General features: G+C 48.1%; 3 protein-coding genes across 5 annotated transcripts; all 3 read left to right on the top strand.

Moving 5' to 3' along the window:
- Window positions 1-7: 7 nt before the first annotated feature.
- LOC100120847 (filaggrin-like) lies at window positions 8-4,065 on the top strand. 3 transcript variants are annotated; one of them, XM_008205332.3, is made up of 6 exons: window positions 8-310; window positions 410-561; window positions 816-1,062; window positions 1,210-2,972; window positions 3,064-3,297; window positions 3,381-4,065. In XM_008205332.3, exons 2-6 carry the CDS (start codon window positions 493-495, stop codon window positions 3,696-3,698), a joined length of 2,631 nt encoding a protein of 876 aa, XP_008203554.1. In that variant the 5' UTR covers window positions 8-310; window positions 410-492; the 3' UTR covers window positions 3,699-4,065. The 3 variants fall into 3 exon arrangements, with proteins under 3 accessions (XP_008203554.1, XP_008203555.1, XP_008203553.1); XM_008205333.3 differs by having other exon boundaries at window positions 113-310; window positions 388-561; XM_008205331.3 differs by having other exon boundaries at window positions 113-561.
- A 4,728-nt stretch (window positions 4,066-8,793) lies between these two features.
- Window positions 8,794-20,139, top strand: LOC100679594 (allatostatin A). Its single transcript, XM_003425630.5, has 4 exons — window positions 8,794-9,061; window positions 18,053-18,360; window positions 18,628-18,859; window positions 18,999-20,139. Exons 2-4 carry the CDS (start codon window positions 18,076-18,078, stop codon window positions 19,166-19,168), a joined length of 687 nt encoding a protein of 228 aa, XP_003425678.1. The 5' UTR covers window positions 8,794-9,061; window positions 18,053-18,075; the 3' UTR covers window positions 19,169-20,139.
- A 129-nt stretch (window positions 20,140-20,268) lies between these two features.
- Window positions 20,269-24,339, top strand: LOC100120803 (protein amnionless-like). The gene is made up of 6 exons (XM_001604354.6): window positions 20,269-20,777; window positions 20,994-21,298; window positions 21,367-21,493; window positions 21,559-21,793; window positions 22,014-22,167; window positions 23,949-24,339. Exons 1-6 carry the CDS (start codon window positions 20,508-20,510, stop codon window positions 24,289-24,291), a joined length of 1,434 nt encoding a protein of 477 aa, XP_001604404.1. The 5' UTR covers window positions 20,269-20,507; the 3' UTR covers window positions 24,292-24,339.
- The last annotated feature ends 580 nt before the right edge of the window (window positions 24,340-24,919 follow it).

The following is a 24,919-nucleotide window of genomic DNA, read 5'->3' as shown; positions in this document are numbered from 1 at the left end:
GCAGAGACAAGACTTGGCAAAACATTGACGCAACGCCTGCAGCGGACAGCTGCGCGAGGGGTTAAGAAAACCGTTTCAAAAGTCAAACAATTAAAATCGTTCCGTAAGCGCCTCGCGTATTGGCAACCGTAATAATGACATAATTTTCGATCTCGTTTTAATTAATTGTCGCATCGATTGCGGATCGGCGAACCCGAAAGAAGGAGCGAGAAAAAAAAAGCACAATCCGACAGACCGTCACGGAGATTTCCGATCCTTGAAATGCCCGCGCGACTCCGTATAGACTCCACATCGCTCGCTTGTGCAACCCGTGAGAGAAAGGAGGAAGCCAGATAACTGACATCCACCGACGATCAGCTGTGAAATTGTCATATCATTCGCGAACAGGGAGCTTTTCCTTCGATTCCAGAGGCAGCTGAAGTGATATAATTGTCGCCGCTCGGCAACGGACAGCTTCAGTACGTGCTACCGGTCCTTCAGGCGAGGATCATCATGGCGAACAAGAGTAGGAGGTCCATCGAGGAGGTTCTCGTGCCGCTGCTGTTGTTTCTTTTGCACATGGTACTGCTGCGCAATTGGCTCTTTTCTACTATTCTATAAGTGCAGATGCGTGTGTATCGGTGATATTCCTCTGTGATAGTGCGCGGCTTTTGAGAGTGTTTTTACCGAGTGACGAGGTCGCTAATTAGTGCGATTCGAGTATAATCGCATTACGTTAAGAGCGTGTTCTTCGAATTTTCCTCTGCAGCTTTCTCTCTAATGAAGTACTTATGATTTAATTAATTAAAAAGAAAAAAAACTAATCAATCGAACAGGTGTCCCAGTGCTCGGCGAAACAGGACGGCCCTCAAAAGCACAACAGCTCGAGAAACCAAGAGAATCCGGCCGAAGCGACGACAACGTTCCCCGTAAACCCTTACGTCTTCTCGGCCGAAGACTACGACGTACTCCAAGACGCGGGAAGCTTGCAGCAGGCTTTATCGATCGTGAGCTACGAGCCGCAAAAGATCGACGGCAAAGGGCTGGAGAGCAGAGCCGTGAAAAGGAGCGACGGTATCGCAGGTACGGTGATATTTTTTTTCTCACCGCCCACGGAATTTATAACGAGGAAAATCTTTTTCCCCGAAACCGCGTCATTCAAAAAGCTAATCAACCTCCTTTCCGCTCTCTCTCTCTCTCTCTCTCTCTCTCTCTCTCTCTCTCACGCAGAAAAAGCCACTCGTCGGCAAGCCTTGCATCGTCCGCCCAGTCCAACGACGACGCAGCTGCCCCTCGAAAAGAAGTACTACGAAGTTCCTCGCAAACAATCGAGAAGCCGCGTGAATAATGCCGAAAGAGAAGCTCCGAGCACCAACGCATCCAAATTGGCCGGCGAGGCCTCGTCTCCGCGGCGAGCTTACGAGCCGGCCCCGGAAAATTCATTTCATCATCATCCTTTGCCGCTTTATCCGCCGTTGACCGAGAGACCCGTGTCTAATAGCGCAAGGTCGACGGATAATTACGGCGCTGCGTCGCGGGCAGATGACGCCGTGAAAAGGAAGCGAAATAGGGCGCAAAAGCCGGAAGTGCTGGTACAGGCCCGTGACAGAGTGCCCAGGCCGTTCTCGCTGCCGACGGCTCCAACCAGGAACAGGGTGACTGCTTCGACGGAGCAGCAGACGTTCGGCGCCACGGCCCCCGCGAGACAGCAGCAGGAGCCAGCCAATCCCGTAGCACCTGCCAGGCAGCAGAAGTTGCCGATCGAGCTGGCGGCGAAGCTGGACCAGGAGCAGCAGCAGACCGCTCCGTACGCGACGGAATTCGCGCATCACTTCCGTCCGACGGCAGCGGTTAGGCAACATCCGCAAGCTGTTCCCGCGAGACAACGGCAGCAGCAGCAGCAGCACTCGCAAACGATCCAGCACTCGATACCACCCAGGCAGTATCCCTCGCCGTCTCCGTACTCCACGAGGTCGGGGAGCCAGGAGGAGATCGTCACGTTCCGTCCGCCCCCAGCGCGAAGACGGAACTCGGTACGTCGGGCCACGTCGACGGAGCAGCCGACGATGTACACCGTCCCAAGACGGCCAGATCGAGCCGGCGTAGGTTCCGTGCCACCCAGGCAAGCTTCTACCGTCCCGACGACTCGGGAGCAACCCCACGGCTTCTCCACGACACCGACCAGAGAGGAGCACCAGAGCCTGCCTCACGGAACCGTCCCATCGAGGCAGAATCTCAACCACCAGAACCTTCCATCCAGACGCAACGGCGCTCGCCAGCAGGTGACAGACGCTCACTCGAGCGAGCAGACGGCTCCGCAACCGCGAGCACCTTCCAGACGCAAGACCGCGCGGCAGGACGTGCAGGCCGACGTGCAGGCGGACGTGTCTCCTCCGACGGTCAGAGCGGAGCACAACTCGGGCACGATGTCCCAGCCGATCTACGTGCCAGCCACGATACCTCACAAGGAGTACGTGGTGGACGACGGCGATTCCAACGAGTACCCCAGCAGCAACGAGAACGCCCGAGACAACAACAACGACAACAAGCAGTACAGCTACAGCCACGTGGAGCGCTACGTGGAACCGCTGGACGACTCCGCCGAGGAGCAGCAGAGGGAACCGTCCTACGAGGTCATCGAGGACGCGCTGGACTATCCCGACCGAGCACCAGCAGCCCGAGCCAAGAACTCACCGGTGCTGCAGAGAGGAGCCCTCAAACGAGTCGTGCCGGCGGACTACAACGAGCAGGGCCTGCAGTACGTCGAGCCTCGGGCCGACTACGACCAGACGCAAGGTCAGAACGTGAACCAGCCGGAAGTGGCCGAGGCCCAGCATCATCCCCGAGGAGAGGAGGCCGATCTGGTCGAGGAGGCCGACCACCAGCACAAGAAGCAGCACAAACCCAAGAAGGAACATCACGAGGCCGAGGAGGGCGGCTCCGAGGAGCACCACGAGGGCGAGCACCAGGAGCACGGGGAACACGGCGAGAAGGTATATACGACAAGCATCGATCTCTCAGGTCTCTGATGCAGAGAAGCTTATTTCCATTGCGTTAAATTGATAAATTGACTCGTTGCGAAAGGGCTACAAGGAGCAGCACGAGCACGAGGAGGGCGAGAAGGGCCAGCACGACAAGGAGAAGCACGAGCAGCACTACGACGAGAAGGAGGGCAAGGACAAGGAGCAGCACGAGGAGGCCGGCTTCGAGGAGCAACACGAGAAGGGCGAGGAGGGCGAGAAGAAGGCCGCCTTCAGCGAGAAGGGACACCACGACAAGGGCCACAGCACCAAGGGCGAGCACGTGATCCACAAAAAGGTAGGGGCGCCCGTCGAGTTACATCGATCCGAGCCGATGACTATGAACTATGATTATATATTAACGAGCTTTGCAATCGGCAGGACGAGTTTGAAAAGAAGACCGAGTTCTTCGACGAGTTCCACGAGGGCGGCGACATGGAGAAGGACGGTGGCTACCACGAGGAACACCAGCACAAGAAGGGCGGCCACCACAAGAAGGGCCACCGCCACAAGGGCGAGCACGAGAAGCACCACGGCGAGAAGGGCCAGCACGACAAGGGCCACCATCATCACGAGAAGAAGGGCCATAGCGAGGAGGAGGCCGACGATCATCATCGTCACCACGAGGAGCGACACGGCAAGAAGGCCGGACACGCGGACCACAAGCACTGGCACCACAAGAAGGGAGACCGACGCTGAGGAGAGACTTGACTCTCGGTTTATTATTCTCAATTACGTGAGAGCCAGTAAGCGATCGTCGGTCGTTTATTTATCGACGATCATCACCTGTCTGTACATAGCCTGCACCGAAGTATGTAGGAGAGCCTGGAGCTCTGAGAATTTTGTAATAATATAACGATACACCAGAGTGTGTTTGCGGAGGAGTACATTCACAAAAGTTAGAACTTCGGATACGAATATCCTAAAGAAATCTCTGCAACTTTCATCGCGTAGACCATACAGTACAAGTTTTATGAAAAAAGTTTGCGCCAGCGACGGCGAATTTCAAAACGTCGATACACATTTCCCGGATCAATAAAGCCGCTGTCTATACATTTTCTAATAACCAACCGCCTCGAATTAATGCGTATATACTCTATTTTTCCGATACAACGCCACGGCGTTCCGACGCTATCGTCGAAGCGCGAGTCTATCAAATCCCCGGAGCGCATTTCTAAAATCCACGCAGCGAACGTACGGCTCTCGGATAACCAAATTATTTCCCGGAGAGAGAATCCTATATACATGTAAAAAACCCTTCTCAGTCGTTTACAACTGCATCGCTAGAAGGAATTACCGCTTCGATTACACCTGTTTTCCGCGCTAATACGAAAGGCGCAGAGGTGCGAGCGAGTAAATTTTTAATAACGAACGCCTTATCTCTCCTCTCTCCCTATAGACACACAAAATGGCCTCGAATATTAAAGTCGCGCCGGTGGCTGCGCGAGTGAGCCATTATCCCCCATATACAGCTCTTTATTGTTATTATACATAGCAAGTGCGCCTGTGCGTATATAGACGCACGTATGTATAGTAGATTAGACTGTGCGAAGGTATATTAAGTCGGCGCCGTAGCTAATGAAGAAGATATCGGCGATAAGGCATAATAACGCGCGCTGCGGTCTGGGGTAATCTCCTATGGCTCTCGGCTTCGCGGATTGGATAATCGCGCTTGATGGAATCGCGAGGGACAATGCGAGAGCGGGAGAGCTTATTGCGGTTAAAGTTTGATGGAGTCGACGACGCACGATTGCGTCGATTAGCTTCTCTTATTTTTAATTTCGCTACGGATTTTTCATTAGTTTGCCAAGGGATTTTATCGGGAGACGTGTATTGCGATGAATGATTCAGCGGTGTAGATGAACGTGTATGTAGTTTTCGCAATTTCCGAAAGCTCGGAGCTTTGTCGTAGTAAAAGTTGTTCGAAATTCGACGACAGCTCGAAATTAACGCAGTTTGAATAATTCAGAGCCGACAAAAAGCTCGGAGTCGATATCGCAGCAGTTGCCAGCCGAAATCAATTGTTTCCGACGGAAGCCACTGCTCTCCCACCCCCGCACTATACTGCAATATACAAGTTTATATACAATACAGACCACCGCATTGTTATTTCCATTATTCCCGTCTCACTCGTTCCTCAACTCCTCGAAGAGAAAAGAAAAAACATCCTCGACACTTACCCCACAATAAGAGTCGATCAGAATCTCTCGGGGGATACACGCTTTTCGGACTTTTCATTTTCCTCGAGTCGCGTAGAGTGAGAGATCTCTCACGCCCACGCGTGACCGGACTCTCAAGTTCGTCGGCGCGCGGAGCCTCCCCCGTTTTTTTTTTTTTTTTTTTTCGTCGAGATGCTGCGTGTGATCCATTATAGTATATAGGAGCAAAGTCACTATTGTCGCGCTTCCGGAACAGCCGAGTGTTTTCTAGGATTTTTTTCTCGCAAACGACGATCGACGCGTCGTCGAAATTAATTCGGGTGAAAAAAATAAATAAATCTCTCCTAACGAATAGAACACTCGAAACCATCAGACGAGTCAGTTCCAGGATAATTCAATCGGCTCTCACGCGCGGAGCTCGAGCTGAAACGTTTTCCCAACTTGCATACGGCAACGCATCAGCGAGAAAAAAAAATTTCCTGAGCTGCACTCACTCTGATTGACTGTAAAAGCTCGATAGCGTGTTTTTTTCCCTTCCCTCGTGTCTACACATCCGTCGCCTAATCATCGGCGCACTTACTCCTGTAACGAAAACATACGCGATTCTCCATGCGATGCGAGAGAGAGAGAGAGAGAGAGAGAAGCAAGGCCGGACTCTTCGCGATTTTTACGAGCGCCAGACTCGAAAAGTGGAAGACGAGGCTCTTTACGAGCAGTTAGCGTATATATAAGCGAATACCCGGCTTTTACGTCTCTCGTCTAGCTGCCATTATGCCCTCGTGCTCTCTGCTTTCTTATCCTCTGTCTTTTATTTCACTCCCTTATGTGTGACGGTTTTTTTCTCGGCATTTTTAGATTTGAATTTCGCGGGCTTTTCAATGGCAAAGTCCCGCGCGTGTGGTAGAGCTTGAAATGTGATTTTTCTCGGCGGCGACGTATAGAAGTTGTTGCGAAGCTATCGCGGACAAGGCTGTAAAACGTCCGATACTCGCTGTAAATAGGCAATAAAAGGAAGACCTACTGCAGTATAATTAATCGATTAAATTTCAACGATCTTATTGAAAGTTGGCAATTTATAACCGTCGTTCGGTGTAGAAATTTCGAGATGAAAATCTGCGGAGGGTCATCTACATCTGAAACGTCAAAAAGCGAAAAAAAAATTTTTCGGTGTATTATGCAAGATACGAGTATACGAGGTCAGTAAAGGGCACACGAAAACTTGTAAACGAATTGTCGACGGACCCGGGCAAAAAAGTTACGCACATATTTTCGCGAAAACTTTGGCCCAGCGTATCATCCCTAAAACTAAGTGATAAATTTACATCCCTCTTTCTCCTCCGCACGACTCGTCCGATTAGCAAAATTGATGCTCACGCGGTACCCCTTAACTTTTCAATCACCCGCTCCCCCATATAGTTATAAACTCGACGCGTCTAATATTCGGCTTTGAGATGCACAAGCACGAATGTAAGGTATACGCTGTTTATTTCGGCGAATTAAAGTTTCGAGAAAGTGACGCTTTTATACATCGCTGGTTCATTTCGAACGAACTCTTTGAAAAGGATGCAATTTCCGAAAATAAAGCAACGACGGCACGAGCTGTGTGTATACCCACGCTAAAAAAGGATCCCATCCCCCTTCCTCACCCTTCACCGCGTCGATCGGAAAAAAGCAATCCCTCTATCAAAATTCAAGCTACACCTACGTAATTCAATAAAAACACATACACAGCCCAAACATAAGCGCTGATGAGATATCCCTGTGTGTTATCCAATCAGGCTTCTCTTCGTATACGAAAAGCTTCTCTTACAAATTAGGAGTAAATTCGGCTGCGGCTGCGCACGCAAGGAAAAACTTTTGCAAAGCCCTCGCACGTCCGCGTCTATTAGGGAAGGTATCCCACAGGCTTCGTATGTAGCTGGGGGAGCTGCAGCCCGATTCTTATCTTCCGGCGCGTAGAGGTTTTTCCCCGTAGAGCTGCTATGGCACACAGTACACACACACACACACGTATACGTATATATACGTATACAGAGAGAGAGAGAGAGAGAGAGAGAGAGAGAGAAAGAGGCCAAATTAATTTTCCGGAATTGCTGCGGCGACGAACCCCTCTCTGATTACCCCGTTTTCGACGTCGTCCGCGTATCACACTGTCATTGCTGTTGTTGTTGTTCCGCGCGCAGCTGGCCCTCGAGTAATTAGCGGCGGACTCGCGCAGCGAGACGGAGTTGAAATGTAAAGGAGGCGAGTTTTTTTTTTTCCAAGGAAGTAAGATCATACCGCCGATTAACGATCCTCGAGTGCGAATACATAGCTGCGAAAGAAAAAAAAAACAACTTCGAATGGGGGGTAGCTAGAATGTGGAGCGGAATAAGCGAGCGTAGTTTGCTTCCGATTTCGATGTGTCACATGACCTCAATGGGAAAAAGTTTAAACCTACGCAAGCTCGTTGACAGCCGCTGCTGCTGTAGTCACTCGTTTAACGAACGAAAAAAAAAGAATGGGGTTTGCCGACGTGTATGTTTGTACCGCATTCAGAGCCATTTGATCGTACCGCATATATAGTTGGAGGAAAAATAAACTCTCCATCAGAATGGATAATTCGATTGCGCGTTTAATCAGTGAATGAAATTTTCATCACACAGCGAGCTGCGCACGGACAAACTAGTTGCGAGTTAGAACGAGTAGCTATATGGAATAATTCGAGTGGATCGTCATCGCAACTTCTCGAAAATTGCTTATAATATACTGCAGTGTGGAGTATTTCTCGCAGAATGAATAACTTATGCCTCTGAGTGTAACAGCTCTCTTGCACAGCGGCGGAGCTTCATTATTCGAAGAGTTTCATCTTCGCGCGCGTTGTCGTCTCTCGAGAGAAGAGAGAAGAATTCGTTCTCGCACTTCGGTCTTCAAGGGCCTATTACGCAATTAAGAGCTGAAAAAGGCGTGCGTCTTTAATTAAATGCGCTTGGCGCGTGAACAATGCAGTCGGAGAAGTATCGTTTCTTCGGTGGAAACGAGGCGGGAAAAGAAGACTATTGGCTGAAGTTGGATATCGAGAAACCTGGAAACGACGTTGATAAAGCTTTGGAAAATATTAGGTTCGATTGCGATACCGCGCAATGCCGTTTACTCTTCACCATCACTCATCGCAGCTATCAGCGATATCCATCGTTGTGTAATAACTCTGCAAGCACTCATTACACCTCCGAAAACGTTTGCGCCGAGCTTTCACAAACAAGATAAGCCTCGACCAACGCAATCTCTCTATTTTAAGGAAGAACACTCCGATGATTATCAAATTTCCTTGTATCATGACGTCATAGAGCGCGCGTCCGCTGCGCAACGTCATCTAGCCCGCGCAATACAGTAACGAGCTTTCCTCTAGCTACCTCTATATGCGTGTGCGCGGCTGTGTGTCGGCCGACGTTCAAAATTCTCGCCACAACACAGAGCCGATGGAAAATCATCTGGAAGAGCCATTGAGAAAAAGAAGCTAGGAAAAAAAGCTCTCCCCGAAGCGTGCGCGACGAGACGGCGTATGCGTAGGTAGGAAGAAGGGAGCCAAGCACAGCGCTCGAGCGTATAGCAGCGCAGTTGCTGCTGCCGCTGGGCCGGCGCTGCGATCTCATATATAGGAGGCCGTCGCGACGTCGACGTCGTCATTCCCGCGCCGCGAGCTGCACGAGGACCATCATCCCCTTGTGGACACGCAAGCTCTCTCAGCCTCACTATATACTCGTAGCCGCAAGCTCGGAGTAACCGCGAGGCCGAAACAACTCTATAGTGTTGAAGAAGAGAAGAAGAAGAAGAAGAAGAAGAAGGTGCTCGAGCAGATCGCCTTTCGGGAGGAAAACGAGCGCGAGAGAGGCTGCCTCGGAAGGCTTCTAACAGCAGCAACAGGTGAGAGCTGCTCGTCGCGAGCTTTCGGTGTGTTGTATATGTATACTGAATATAGGAGCAACAGGCCGCTATCTGCGTATACGATTCGAGAGTGCCGGACAGGCTTTTTTAAACTTCTTCTATTTTCTGAAAATCCAGCGCTTTTACGGAAGCGCATGTTTGACGTTTCGGGATTGCTTGTTGCGTCTGGTTGGTTGTTCGTCGGAAATGCGCGCGTTTCGGTCGAATCGTATAGTTTGGGTAAACACTCAAAGTGGATTAGGTCATTTACGTAGAGGATTAATTTTGATTATATTGCACAGTTTACGCTGAATTTTAACGAAACGTGTTTCCATGATAATCGACTGCTGGCACTAGAAGTAGCTGTCAGCCTTAAGGCTTCAGAGAAGTGTGACGATACTGTTTCCTTATACCTAATCATATTGAGTGCCCACAGCGAGTTGGTTTACCTGCGGCCTCCCTCTGGGACGATTCGGCAAACACTTTTATTAGTTATACTGGTTGATAAAATTTTTCAAAAATCATCTAAATAAACAATATTTTTAAAACGTTCACACAGACTCTCTGAACGAGCAGGTCCCGAAGTTACATTTATTGCGAAAAGTGATAACTCGCTTTTCCTCTGTATATATCATTATACGCACAAAATCGCATATTTCAGTGCCATACACGCCTTGGATAATGGAGCAAAAGTTTTTGACGTATCAAAATATTCACGTCAGCGCCAACGAAGTACACGCTCGTCGGACTTATTTATAAAAAGAGTTTCTATGGGACGGTATAAGTTTGAAGGTAATAGGACTGGACGTGAACTGTGTGTGTGTGTGTGTGTGTGTGAAATGAGCGCGAAATATATATCAAGATCAGCGAGTTGAACATACATCCGTCAATAAAATAAGTTGCATATGCATATGGGCGTTAACGAAGCGTTTCTCGTTTGCATGCAAATCGAGCAAAAATTTTAACGCGATTTTCTTCGAAATTCGAGCGTAGGATCCGAGCATTTTTTTTATTTCACTTTTTAAAAGAAACAGCGTATACATAAGAGGTGTCCCCATCGATTTCCGCGCTAATCGCTCTCTACGAACGACACCTGCATCTACGCGCGCGAAGCGGCAATTCAACAAACAAACTCGACGCCGCGTCTAATGCCCCCTTGTAACTGATCGATCGACTCGAGCTCAGCCCTTAATTTGTTTGCTCCGTTGAGTACAGTCAGCTTGCTCTTTTCTAATCGTTTTAACGCTAGAAAAGCGTTTTAATTGCTGCAATTGGGCCCGTGTTCGGTAATGTATCGGTTTACGCCGTGTAGCTTTTCTAGCCGTAAAATTGGAAGAAACGCCGGGAAAAGTGGGATTTTTTAAGAGACACGCGGCTATAAAATAGTAAAGGGATTCCATTCATCCGACTTGACTTTACACAGCACCTGTGGCCGTATGGAGTATACCGTATTTGCTCAGTATTTTCTTCTCAGTTTATAATTCGCCTACCGGCTCGCACTATAAATAGCGCCTGGGGGTGGAGTCGGAGCGTTTAATTAAATTTTCTATAAATTGATAACAAAATCCATGGGTTCTAATAAACAAGCTTAATTTCTTCGAGAAAATTAATAGATCTTTTTCCCCGAAAGAGGAGCTGACTTTTCGTTTTCATTTGAAAATTTAATTAAACCTTCTAGCGTCTGTTTGCTTATTAAAAGATAAAGCCGTAACAAGTGGTTATGGTTCGGTCGAAGGACGGATGATACGCAATACTTAGCATTCAGAGCGCAGGGTGTATTATTTGATTTTAGTTTGCGCGGCTGCATTAAAATCGGAACAAACCGATTCGATCCGATTCGCGGATAAAGAGGAGATCGTTATTGGCGCTTGACATGCCATCCGGGATCGATACACCTCCTGAATCCAGTCTATTGCGTCTACACGTAAGCGAAGAAATCGAGGACATCCGGTATGGCAAACTTAATTCTAGCAATAATCTGTGTATCTCCGCGGGCGTATTAATAAAGAGCTGTATGCACTAATGACTCAAAAGACTCGACAGTTGCTCCCCCCCCCCCCCCCCGCGCACAGAATTCTTCTATATTCGAGAACGTCTTAGGGAGGATTACGCTATATCAGTGCGGCGCAGAAAAGAAGCGAGACGGGGAGGATTAACCGGACCATTAGGAGGGTAATAATCGCGAGCCGGCATATCGCACGAAAAATTGAAAAGCCAGCCCCGTTTGACCTGTAGCGCATAATCTCAGCCGTACATATTGCAGCAGCTGTTTGCGGTTTATACCCGCGTATATAGATATCATCCGTCGAGCGGAAAATCCGTAAAACAATACAACGTTTTGACTCGCAAGCGTAGTGTGCGCGCACGGAGGAGACTCGCCTTTTCCTCGGAAAAACATCGCCCGGGGGCCAGGTTTTTACCGATATGTATATATATATATATATATATATATACGCACACGCGAGGCAGATATTCCATAATCAATACAGATTTTCGACGTGTGCTTTCCCATGCGCCTACGCGCGCCTAAGAGGATTCCGGCGATGTTTACGTTGTGAAATTTCAAAAATAACGAGCTACCTTTACGCGGAAAGAAAGTTACGGGGCTGAGTAAAAAGCTATCGCAGGCATCTTCCGATACACACGGCAACGATAAAAGCCAGAGGTATAATCAGTGAAATTTGTCATCGCAGAAGCGGAGGTTCTATTTTCCGCGCGTATATAATGGAGCGTTTCAAAATGCGATTGTTCGAACAGTTCGTGCGCGAACTTTTAATTAATTCAAGCAGCTGATTATCGCGTGGATGCCTACTTTTTTTGCGAAAACCGGTTGATTACGCTCGGAAATTGTTTGGTTGCAGCAGAGGGCTTGTGCTTTGAATTCTGATGTGGGCGTTGTTGTATGGCATATGCATTCGAATGTAAATTCGAGCTTGTTAATTCATAATTGTTAATTTTTAAAGCTGTCGAATGCAATTCTCTCAGGCGAAGCGGTTGAGAGATTTTGGAATCGCGATTTCTCGTTTTATTATAATACTTTGAGGTGGATGAATTCAAACGATCGTTTAATTTGATGGAAGCTCGCTCAGCGAATCCTTTTCACGGAATATTGATGTCCTTTGAATACTGTTTATGAGATGTGTGGTAAAGCATCGAAATGAATTTACATATAATGATATGATTATGAATTTGGATATATTCTATGCATAAAGAGCAACAAAGGTGAGGTAACAAAAAAAGTGATTCAGAATAATATATTAAGGGTAGGTTTTTTTGAAAACATAACGCCATTCCACGAATTGACGAAAAATCTATTCCCACTCGAAGGTGAAAAAGTTATAAAAATAGAAAAAAGTTAACAATTTATCAATCCCGCGTTATTCAGCGTCAATAACGAAAAAATTCGACGAGTCACATAGCCGTTATTCGGTATAATCAAATTAAGTTGCAATCATCGATCCAACGCAGCTGTACTAAAAAACACGACCGAAGCATATAGAAATTGGGACGTAATCAATTCGTAATCCATCGCGTAGGGTTAATTTAATTGCAGCTCGCGCTTCGATCTGATAAACGTCGCCTCCGTCAAACGTTTCCAACGAATCCAATAATACGCGCACATGTCTATTCTTAGTCCAGAGTCTCGTCAGTCGCGCATAGACCTCCACGAAAACTGCATTAAGGAAATAAAGTTATATTCCACTCCTACAAACGCACTTCTTACACACGATCAAAGGAGCAAAAGGAAATTAACGAAAAATAGGCGTTATTCATAAGGTAAAGTGCTGCCGCTGCGAAAGATAATATCTCACCTCCTCGTCGTCGTCGTCGTCGTCGTAGCCTTGCAAAAACAAACGGCAGCAGCGTTATGTCGCGGATCCATCATCCCACGAGTTCTCGCCACCCACGTATATGGACATACGAGCGCCGTCATCCGCGCGAGCGCACTATCGCGTATAAAGACACGTATGTACGAAAAAATAAAAGGAAAGCCCGCGCAATTTAATTTCACGGCGCGTCAGGCTCTCGAAGCATATCGAGGCGACATTAATCTCATATCTTTGCCGGGCTCTTGTTAGGATGGAGAGTCGTTTCATTACGCGCGTTGAGCTACGGCTCTGTATATGATAATGAGAGGATAATAGGTATCGAAGGCATGTCGTGCGGATGGATTTTTCTTATATGTATATTACACAGCGGGAAAACGAGACGCGCAAAGAAGTGTGAAAAATTCGACGCTAATTACAAGGAATACCAGAGTGAAGAAGCGACGCTTCAATTACACAGGCGAATTCAGTTGTTGATTAAAAACTATTTTCCAGAAGCTCGCGTAGAAAAAAGAAGCAAGACAGGCGCGTTAGTTGGAAGGAAAGACCTGCACCTTAGCTTTTTTTAATCCTCCTTCTTAACCATAGTCTCTCTCTTTACCGGCAGGTCTATAGAGCCATTGTTATACCTCCGCGTGTCTTTTGTATACGGGCAATCTTCCTTCAGGATACTATTTTTCGCGGCTCTCTTTTTTCAACGCGCCGCCGGTTAAGAGAAAAGGAGCTGGCGGCTTTTGTTGCAGGACGCTACTCTGGCTCTTTAATTGAGAGGGCAGATGTACGTGCGATGCTCGTTAATCGAAATGGCAAAAACTCGCGGCACGTGTGGCTCAATAAAACAGCTTTCGTTCTTTACGGTACGACGGTTTTGTATGATTGACTGCATCGTCGAAGCTGCTCGTCTGTCTTTTTACTCCCTGTAAAATCGGCGTTTTTGGAAAGTTTAAAGTTCCGACGAATAGCACACAGCCATTACAACGCTCTTCTATGGAAACGAACGGCCGTATGTATGTAACATGCAAAGTTTTCCGCGCGTAGCTTTAGTCCTCTACTTTCAGGGCATATAACTCGTCGTAAGATCTGTCCGCGGAGCTTCCACGTGATAAAAAAGAAAGTTACGAGTTCCGAAGACACAAAGGCCATTTAACGGCTCCGCGGATCCCGATGAAACGCGTCGCGACGCGCGAGTTTTATGCATAAATCTCTAGCTCCAATATGGGACGAGACACGGCCTCGCATGTGTGTTGCGTATGTATATACGGGGAAAAAAAGTGCGCCCGCGAGACGAGAGTTATAACCCGCGGAGATTTTACGAGGGCGGTTTAGACTTTAGTGCGAGCGATTTGTAATATCGCGAATATTCACTTCAGGCGAGCGCGTGTGCCAGATTTTCAGAGTTATACTTGTAAATTGACTTTTTACGATGGAGGGTGATTTATTTTTTGTTCACCTTCTCGATATTCATTCCTGATGTGCAGACGCGTCGGATTTACCGGTCAGAATATTTGAGAGAAGAAGCGCATCGGTGATCCTTCGAGGACAATGAAGGGAAAATCTGGCGATCCGGGATTTTCCCTCGCGGAGCTTCAGCTTTCCGCCTATATATTTTCTCTCGACGGCTGCGTCATGCACACACGCGTCGAGAACGAGAGAAACGCAACAGCATACACGGGAGAGTCCGAAATCCATATACGGAGCGTAGTCTTCGATTGTCCGGAAATTGTGTCGACTGCACACACACACACACACACACACACGCGCACACACGCACACCTATATACGAGAATATTATGTATCGTTCCGCGAATTAACGCGTTGCGCAAACAAACGTGAACAGTAGCGTTCCATTGGGAAAATATATCTAATCCGATTTTCTGCATACGAGTTGAAAACAATGCAGAAGAAAAATAAAATAAATCCTATACAGCCGCCGAGCTTTCGGTCAGTATAGTATATACGGTAATTGGCTCTTCGACACTATTATACCCTCTCGCGAAGTGCGTATACGCTGTAAAGCCGAGTTTAATCGCAATGGTCGCGCATTTCTTCTCTCTCTCTCTCTCTCTCTCTCTCTCTCTCTCTCTCTCTCTCTTGCGTTTTTCTTTATTTTTTGCGCCCTCGTAAAACCCGGCGCTTCTTTACGGCCGTTGTCTCCGTGTATAACGAGGCGCCGCCGCTGGATGCTGATGTGCCGCGGAATCGCTGCTCACTTCCTCGCGACGAAGGAGAGAGACTGCAACCCGAGTAGTGAATTATTTTCCAAGGGATCGAGAGAGAGAGCCTCATTTACAACGGGCTGTTTTATACGGAACGACTCCCTCACTGGCCGAGAGTTTATGGACGCGAGCGGAGTTGAATTTTTCCGCTGCTGGGTTTCTGGGTGGAATTGAGATTTATGAAATTCTGGAGAAGAGAGAGAGAGAGAGAGAGAACTGGTGATTCCGTTTGATTTCACGGGGGACTTTGCTGTCGTAGTCGCCGGATGTATCGGCGTATAGAAGTTTGCCATCTAATTAGCGCTTGAATCTTGGTATAATTGCTCGACGTGTACTTCTGTAAGTTGGAGCTGCAGAGACTTACTTGGAATATCTCTGGGGCGAGTTACAAAGCGGCTTAATTAAGCCAATGAAGAGAGAGCGATCGAGACTTGAAGATGTTTAGGTGTGTACAGTGATAAATATAAACGATTCGTTTCGATAATTAGCTGGCGCAATCGGGCAAGCTTCTTCGAGGTATTACAGTATTCGCGGTGAAGGATGACGATGGACTAGTTATCGATAAGTTCGTGGGAGAACCTGAAGAAAGAGCTTCATTAGCATTCAGATTATTCCCCGCAGAGGCACCGCATAATACGAACGAGAAAAGTATATTCATACCGTTCTGTAAAGAAATAAATCACCCTCAGCTTTCAAAGGCTTCTCTCACTCGTAGGACATTATCTCGTGCCACCTGTAACGGCGCGAAAAATCATTTCCCTCAGCTTCTTGCATTCCCCTTCATGAAACTTGAAACGAAATTAATTTGTTCCCTGAAAAAAGAAAGTAAGAAGCCTCTCGCAAACAATCGTCCCGCGACTTGATTACAACTTATCCGCGGCGCGGAGCAAAAGCTCAACTCTCCCGCCTCGAGAGAGCTCGAATTCAAAAAGCGAGGCATCAGCGTCGCTACACTCGCCTGCGCTTTTTAATCTAGGAAAACAGCGCAGAGAGCGCCGAGAGACACCCAGCTGCGGCGCACAATTTTGCAACACAGCCACGAGTGAATTTAAGACATTATCTTACGGGAGCAAACTCGATTCTCCGTGAGCGACGACGACTCGCTCCGTTTGACGTTTTCATCCCGGCGAAAGCGCGCGCAACTTTTTTGCATAGCTATATACATCTCGAGCATTTTCCCCGATAAGTACACACACACACACACACACACACACACACGCTTCATTAACTCGACCCGTTGCAGCGTTGTTTTCTCGCGCGGCGAACGATCGCGTGAACTATATACGCACAGTCGCGTCACGATCAAGCTCTTAGCGCTCGCTCGCTTCCGACAAAGCCCTTTTCTCTCCTGGAGTGCGCGGGGAGAGAAAAGGAAAGATAAACCCCGTGGAATTTCACCGCTGATTGTTTGCACGCGAGAGGCAACCGCTGGCAGTTTGTGTTTTTCTTCTCCGCGCCCGGCACTTTGGCTTTTCCTTCCTTCCTTTTTTTCGAAGGGGGGATGAAAGGGGGGGGGGGGGTGAGAGCGAGCAAATAAAATCCCGGGCCGCGAATGCAGAGCGGGCGGGCTTTCAATATCGTGTACAGGATAGCCGCCCCGGGCGCATCTTGAGGAGTGAGGGACACGTGTGCAGCACAGTTGATGGACTGGAGATTGTAAATTATTTCTCGGCTATTTTTCACACACACACCCGCACAATCCTCGCATATAACTACGGCTCTCGCGCGCAGTACATTCGTCAATGTCAGTATATACTTTATTAGCGTTTCGCTGCAATTCGAAAGAGTATACAGCTCTCGTGGAAAAATTTCATGTAGCGCGCATATCCCGAGCCGATCAAATCCGGGCGGCAATTAACGAATCCGGCGCGCAACTTTATCTTTTATATCCCATTGACGGCTTTATTTATAGCCGTGTTCGCGAGAGGGAAGTTTCCGGATCTGACGCCGGGACAAAATGGCAAAACTTTTCCACCGACTTAATCGTGCTGTATATACGCGATGGCGGTATAAAAAGAAAAGCCGGAAGAAGCTCATAAAACGATATATTAACGCTACCGGCCGGCAGAGGGACACTTGGAGCACACTTACTTTTAATTAGTATCACCTTTCGATCTACCTCGCGAAAACAGCGACTTTTACGATTGCTGCCGTGCGCGGCAGTTTTTAATGAAAAATCTTCTACAAGTGAGTCCTCTCTCTCTCTCTCTCTCTCTCTCTCTCTCTCTCTCTCTCTCTCTCTCTCTCTCGGATGAGATATTGAATTAAGTTGCCCGGAGGGGGGACGAGGGTACGAGCAACAGATGCCCCGACTCCATCTCGCACGCGACGACGTGACGAGCTCCGGAAAATTGTTTCGACGTGGACTCGACTATGTGAATACGTGTGCGGTGTATAGGAGTTAATGGGAAGTTATTTCGAGCTGAATATGTGTGGAATGGTTTTTCTCCGGCTTCTGTGCTCGAATTCGCTGATTTTTCGAGAATTAAGCGTGGATTAAAAACGCGAAAGAGCTGACCTCTGTGCGTGTGTTTTATAAAACGGCCCACGTTGCGTGTATTCCGAAAGAATCCGCCAGATCTGTTTAGCATATGCTTTGTTCAGGCTGCCCGCGTCGCGGCGAGAGAGAAAAATGTCCCCTTATTGCTTTGTGGAATCGTAAAGCAAACATCGGGGAGTATATAATATCGTATCTCGACTGGGTCGTTTTGCATGCTGTTCGAAATAAAAAGGAAGAAACGCGCTTTTCCATTAAACATTCGTTTAATCGAGTGTCAAGGCCTCGTGTGTGTGTGTGTGTACTCGAGGCAGACTCTCATAATGCGTACATAAGAGAATAATCACGTTACCGCGAATAACGTAATTAGCCTTAAGAGCTTCCCGAATACGGAGCAGACACACTCATCGCGTCTCGGCGACAAACAAGTTCAAAATGTCCTCTTCCACAGCGACGAATCGAGCAAAAAGAAGCATGTCGTCGTCCAATCTCTCCGGCACAGCCATGAGCCTGACCATCTTCTGCGTCCTGAGCATCCTGGGCGGTACATCGGTGGCCATGGACGAACAGCCCTCGGCCTCGTCGTCCTCGGGCGTCTCGTCCTCCTCGTCGTCCTCGTCTCACGGGCCACACTTCAGTCCCCTGGTCGACCCCAGAGAACAGATCGTCGGGGGCAAAAGAGCCTACACCTACCGCTCGGAGTACAAGAGGCTGCCCATCTACCAGTTCGGGCTTGGCAAACGCTGGGTCGACGATAAGGTTCGTTATTCGCTTTATATGTATATAATGATATCGTATACGTTAATGAGCGTACGCATACATTAAGCTCGCGGATATTTCCTCCAAAATTTTCGGCTAAATTGCACTACCTACAGTATAACGTTACCGCATAGGTAGACTACTACATGTGTGTATACGGTAAACTATACTTACAGCTCGTTCTATTATTCAAAGTAACGCGGTGCGCCATTAGACTTATCGAATGGTTAAAAAAAAAAAAAAAAAAAACAACGAAATCTTCCACAGCGATCGCAGCCGTTCTCCTTCGGGCTGGGCAAGCGAACGAGGCCCTACTCCTTCGGCCTTGGCAAACGCAGCAGCTACAGCGAGGACGACGACTCGAGGTACGGCCTGGATCTGAGCTACCTCATCCAGCCCAGCGACCTCTACGAACAGCTGGCGCAGAGGGACGCCCTCGAAAACTACCTCCAGCAGCAGCAAGCCATCAAGCGCACCGGTGGATTCAACTTCGGCCTGGGTTAGTGTCGCCTATTTTGAAAACTTTGCCGCTGCACAATAACACATTTAACGTAAATCCGCGAGCTGAGCTTGTTGTTGATGTTGACGGTAAAGCTGAGCCCGAGAAATTCTCGAGTCTAACGAAGCACATGACGCAGGTAAACGAGACGCGGAGATGAACGAGGGGATGATGCGCGAGGACGGCCTGCACGAGAAGGTGCCGGTTAAGCACTCGAGGGACAAGTACCTGTTTGGTCTGGGCAAGCGATTCTACGAGCCGGCAACGATGCAGGACGACGAGGACGAGGAGATGCTCGAGGACGCATAAGTCGTCGTCACATGCGCGAACGGGTTTATCATCTATATTTTTCGTTATTCCGTTGGCGAATTAAGAGAGAGAGAGAGAGAGAGAGAGAGCTGAACACCAGTAGGTTGGGATTGTAACATCGCAAATTGTTCTTTCATTTGCGGGAGGGTCAGTTTTCGCTTAGGTTTAAGGAATTTTAAATAGCGAGCAAAGAAGATTAAGAATCAATATACATAACGATAAGACGATACGCACCCCACGCACTGTGTAATTATAATTATCGTTACTACTGCTATATCCCTCGACTGTCTCTTTGTATAATATGATTTTGCGCGGCATTAAAATTACGCTCTGTATAAGGCATCTGATGTATTACACACACACATACACACACACACACGCATACTTGTGCGAGCGGCTTTCCCAATTTTACCGAATAAGGCGGACACCAGCTCTATTGAATATACTATACAATATATATATCTCAACTACACACTCACACGCAGTCACATGTCAATTTATTGGTATATACATACAATATAATATATTTGTATAAGCACAAGTACAACGTAAGTATATATAATATAAGACGTACATAGATACATGTACCGACTCTCGAGATACGAGACGGCCGGAGAGTATAGTAGATAGTCGTAGTGGAGAGATAAAAGTCTACATAAAAGAGCGGAGAGGAGAGACGTACATACAGATGTAGTATAAGGAAAGCGATGATATCCAGTGTACTTAGAGGAGGCTGATATGCTACTGCGCGTATACAGGGAGTGTACCCGGAGGACCGCTACTGTAGCTTGTAACTATATTCCTGGTGCGAGAGCCCGGCACTTATGGCTCTATACTTATACCGATATACCACAGGACACACTGACGCCCACACACACACGCACACGTGTACACTGTGTAACGAAATTTCGATCAAAGTAACGTGTATAGCATCTCTCTGTGAACAAATAAAATGAGTATAATTATAATAAGTCTGATCTCTGTGTGTGTGTGTGTGTGTGTGTGCTGTGTACTTTGAATTTTCCGTTTAATTTCAATTCAATTATCCGCTCTTCCTTCAAACGCGAGCGCGTTCCGATTACATTCAAGAGTAAAATAAAAAAAAAGTTCCACTCGCCGCAGCCCATAAAGAAAATTCCCCCCCCCCCCCCCACCACCACACCCCAATCACACTCGTCCGCGTATATTCAAACGGCGATCGCTCTCTACAGTAATTGACACCCGATACTCCCTGGTATCGGCTTCGCGTAAACGCCCCCAAAGCCTCGTCATAACTCTCGCGTTCAGTCCTTCTCTATCCTCACACCTCGCATCGCTCATCTCTCCCGAAAAATAAGCCATGAAGAGCATCTTGACTCTCCTATTGGTCTACTCGGAGCTTCGATGTCAGCTGATGTGTCTGGAGAAACGCTGGACGGGAAACGTCGACTGGGACGTGGCGAACAATTGGCTGGGCGGAAGTGTGCCGACAATCGATAGCCAAGTGATATTCCCGCTGGAGATGCGTCACGCCGTGGGTCTGCCTCCTCGGCTCGACCAGCAGAGGCTCATGGGAATGAAGCTGCCGAACGACGGTCTCGTCGCCTTGCCCGAAGACGGCAAGATTCTGGTAATTGGCGATAGTCTCTATATGTGATCTTTTTATTTATCGAGTATAGTGGAACTCGAGTATTTTTTTTCAAATATACGCTGATACATCCTCTGCAAACACGGTGCGAGCGTATCGAAAGCAAACAGGCGGGAAAATATTATCGAAGCTGCCTTAACCCATTGTCTTCTTATCTTCTCCCTGGGAAAAAAAAACAACACTTGATCCCACGTGCAGGTAGCCGCCAACAAAGGTCACTTTCATACGGCCGTGTGGTTGCGCGAGACGCCGTTCTTCTGGCTGGATCCGGACAACTGGCACGTGGAGTCCGAGGCTGTGCCCCATATGGAGAGACTACCCTGTCAGTCAGACGTGGTCGTTTTGCCTTCGAGCTCGAGGACGTTCAGCGCGAAACTGCCGGTTTCGCGGGACGTCGAGGTTCAGGCCGTGAGGCTGGAGAACGAAAACTCGACTATGGCCAGGTGGGAGTGGAGGGCTCTGAGGGACAAGGCCGAGTTTCTGGGCAGTCGGTTCAGCGTCAGGTAGTTTTTTCTTAATTAACCTCTATATTATAAACTTTTGCATAACTACGCGTTGACCTGTCCAAAAGTTACGGCGCCCTGTCCAACTGCAAGAACTGTCCCTGCCAGGAAGGCGACATCAGCGACTACTGGGAGGAGGTCTGCAACGTCCAGCGGCCAAAGTGCGGCCCTCAAGCCTGCGAGTACCCGCTCAAGGTCGGGAAACTTTTACTTCGCTACATTATTAGTTATCACAATCGTCTGATCGTTCCCTCCAACAGGTGGAGGGCCACTGCTGCCACTACTGCGGCGGCCGCGTGCGCTTCTCGAAGAAGACCCTCCTGAGCAGTGCAACCCGGGTGGCCCGGAACATCCTCGCCGGCTACGAGAAAAGCCTGTCCTGGCACTCGAGACAGACGTCCGACGGCTTCGGCGAAATCCTCATCGCCGAGAAGGGAGTCTACTCCGGTAGCAACGTCGTCCTCGGCGTCGCTGACGTCGAAGCCGCTCTTAGAGGTAATACGCGCTTTTACGTCCGATTTGAGATCGAAGAGCGAACTCTTCCGGCTGATTGATAAGGAGGTCGCTATGAAAATACGCTCCGCGCGGTATAGCATAGCGAGGAGATATCCTCCTCTTTGTTATGCCGTCGAGATGAGCGAGAGATGAACATTTTAATAAGCTCGTCGATAATACAATCCGATCGAAATTATAATGTCTCATCTTCCCCGCACAGAGCAAAACATCGAGCTTCTCTCCTCGGAAACTTCCGGCGGTCCGTTCGTCGATCACCGGCTAACGATGGCTCTGGCACCGTTCCTGGGAAGCTTCGCCCTCCTCGTGCTCCTCGTCATTCTGGTCTTTCCGGCGTTCGGCTACACCTACTCGCAGTGAGTATTAAAAATTCAAGAGTACGATATTAAACGGGTTCGGTGCAGCATACAGGCCTCCTAAGAATTCTAATAACTTTTGCGCTCGCGCGCCTGGTTGAACTGGCAGAGCAGAGAGAGAGAGAGTACTGCGCACCGATATGAAACTCGCTCTCGCTCGTTGATTCCGGCCTGGCGCACAGCTGGCATCGCGAAATAGCGGCTTTGCGCGCTATATTTGGACGTAAATATTTGCGCGGGATATACGTCGTATTGTTGAGGATTGGTTTGAGAAAATCACGCGTTGATTATAATGCTGCTCGCTGATGGTTTTTTTTAGAAATAAAAGAGGCGAGTACAGTAGAAAAAAAGTAATTATGCTAGAGGTCGCGCGCGTTATATTAAAGTTCTGGACGCGTATACGGAGATATCCGAAATTACGTCGAGGTAGAGGGAGGCGGCGACAAAAACAGTTTTTTAACAAATTGCCCTATTTGTACAAGAAGCCAAACACACGCGGCTCGCGAGGAAAATCACAGAAGCTCTGTACCAAGTTTTCCTCCGAGTAATTCACTTTACTTTCCAATAAAGTTCCATAGATATATAGTGTACGTGACACTGCGCGAGGGCAAATCAAATAAAACTGCAAGTGCTGGGCTTTGTATACGCGCGGCTCTTCTCATCCGCAACTGAATAGTTCTGCTCCTCGGGTGTGCCGCCACGTGTGTGATATCGAGTTATATCCGCGAGTGTTTGCCGTTTATCGACCCTTCGTATAGTGTTTTTCTTACCGGTTCGGCTATAGATTCTATCGAAAGTGATTTTGAGAAAACTAACGCGTTACGTACAATTAATTTCCGTCCAGGAGATAAAGAAATTAAGGTGTGGACCGCGAATTTTAATTAGAATTTTTAAATTACTCCCGCAGCGCGCTGTTTTTTTTTTTTTTCGTACGTACGTATATGCACCAGCAGCGCGCGCATCTCCGGCGCCACCGACAAAAAAGGAGTCGGCGAAATTTTTCGCGAGAGATTATTGTGCGTCGTGTCGCAAGTCAAATTTAGCGCGACAGCGACTTTCTCTCCTCCACCCTTGAGCTAAAAGTGCGATCTTTTTTAATTTTCCTCTCTCTCTCTCTCTCTCTCGGCTAGCTCTCCTCGTATTACGAATTTTCCTCCGGTATATAATTTCTTCTTCCGAGCGCGCGAGCACACACACTCTCTCTCTCTCTCTCTCTCTCGAGTTTCCGAATCGCGCCTGCGCTTTTAATTAGTTCAACTCCCCCGACTCGGCTAACGGTTTATTATTTCATTTTCCCCGGCATCTTGCTCTCTTAAACTCGATTTCACTCATCCCTGCGGATGGTTATTAGCTTTCTCTCTCTCTCTACTTCCCTTTCGAAATATGCATGTCCGTCGACGTCGCTTTTGGATAGTAGTTTCCGAGAGAGAGAGAGAGAGAGAGAGCTGACGCCAGAGAACCAAGCGCTATATATAAAGTCCGAACTATTATTATGGAGATTTGATCAGGTTTACGAGGGCGAGAGTTTCAAAGCTTTATTATCGCCCGGAATAAAAGCATAGAGAGAGAGAGAGAGAGGAAGACTCGCTCGCGTCGTCGAGGCGGGCATATAATTGCGCGCGACGTTGTTTTGATAGGATTTCTACGCGCGCGGGATAATGCAGTTGTAAAGTCGTTTGCGGACGAGCGTCAAAGTGTCAAGGGAGCGAGGATTAATCAATTTATTGTATTCTATACGAACTTCTCTCATTCATGAAACATTTTCTCAAAAAATCTTTCAGAGTCTGGGACGCCGCTCGGGAAGTCGGCTCGGTGATCTGCATCGAGCGGCGCGTCAACGGCCACAAGCGCAAGTCATTCGCGTTCGCCAGATTCGAGAACCTATTCGAGGGTAACGTGCAGCTGGCCGAGGAGGAGCAGGAGGAGGAACAGGCCTCGTCGGCGGAACAGTCGAGCGGAGGCGAGACATTCGAGAATCCGCTCTACAGACACGAGAAGGCGATCGGTAAGGAGAGGAAGCTGCTGGACACCAGCGAACCGGTCAGTCTCATCGCCCTCGAGAAGGTGCTGGAAGTGGACAACAATTCCATCGAGGACATCGAGATGGATATTGAGAACTTGTGATTTAAAACTTTATATAATCCTTTTGTAAATAAAGTGCTATGAGTGAAAGCCGATCGTTTCGTTGCATCACACGATATACCCGAAATTCAGCTCGCTTGGCGGAGATAAGGCGAGAATCGCAGCTACTAAAAAATTTTCAATTTCGCCGAGCAAACAGCCGAAAATAATTCTTTTCCCGATTCGCCCGCCGAGATAAGATGCAAATAAGATTAGCTCCCGTTTCGCTTGAAGACGGTCGAGTACACTCTTATCTGATGACCCAACGACGAGACGCGGTGCGCGAAATAAACTCTCGAGAGGCGCAAACTCGATGAGGACCTAATCTCTTGTGTCGGGGCGATGGTAAACAATTAAGGGAAAGCTCGTTCCCGATTAAGCCGACCCCCGAGGTCAATTACTCCGCGACTTGTCATCCCTCCGGACGCTTAGGATATATAGCTCATCCCTTATTCTCTCGCTCAAGTCGTCATTAGTTTCTTCTCCTGCGCTCACGCGCGTGATCTTCGCTCTCGGGGATATAATTGAGACTATACTGTTTATAATCAACGAAACTTCCCGCCCGAGATATAGATACGGTTAGGCAAGAGAGTTCGTTGTTTTTTGTGTGTCACTGCGACGATCGCCGGAT

The sequence above is a fragment of the Nasonia vitripennis genome, chromosome 3, assembly GCF_009193385.2.
Source record: "Nasonia vitripennis strain AsymCx chromosome 3, Nvit_psr_1.1, whole genome shotgun sequence".
Classification (NCBI taxonomy): Eukaryota; Metazoa; Arthropoda; class Insecta; order Hymenoptera; family Pteromalidae; genus Nasonia; species Nasonia vitripennis.
This window is presented reverse-complemented; position numbering and strand designations above follow the sequence as displayed.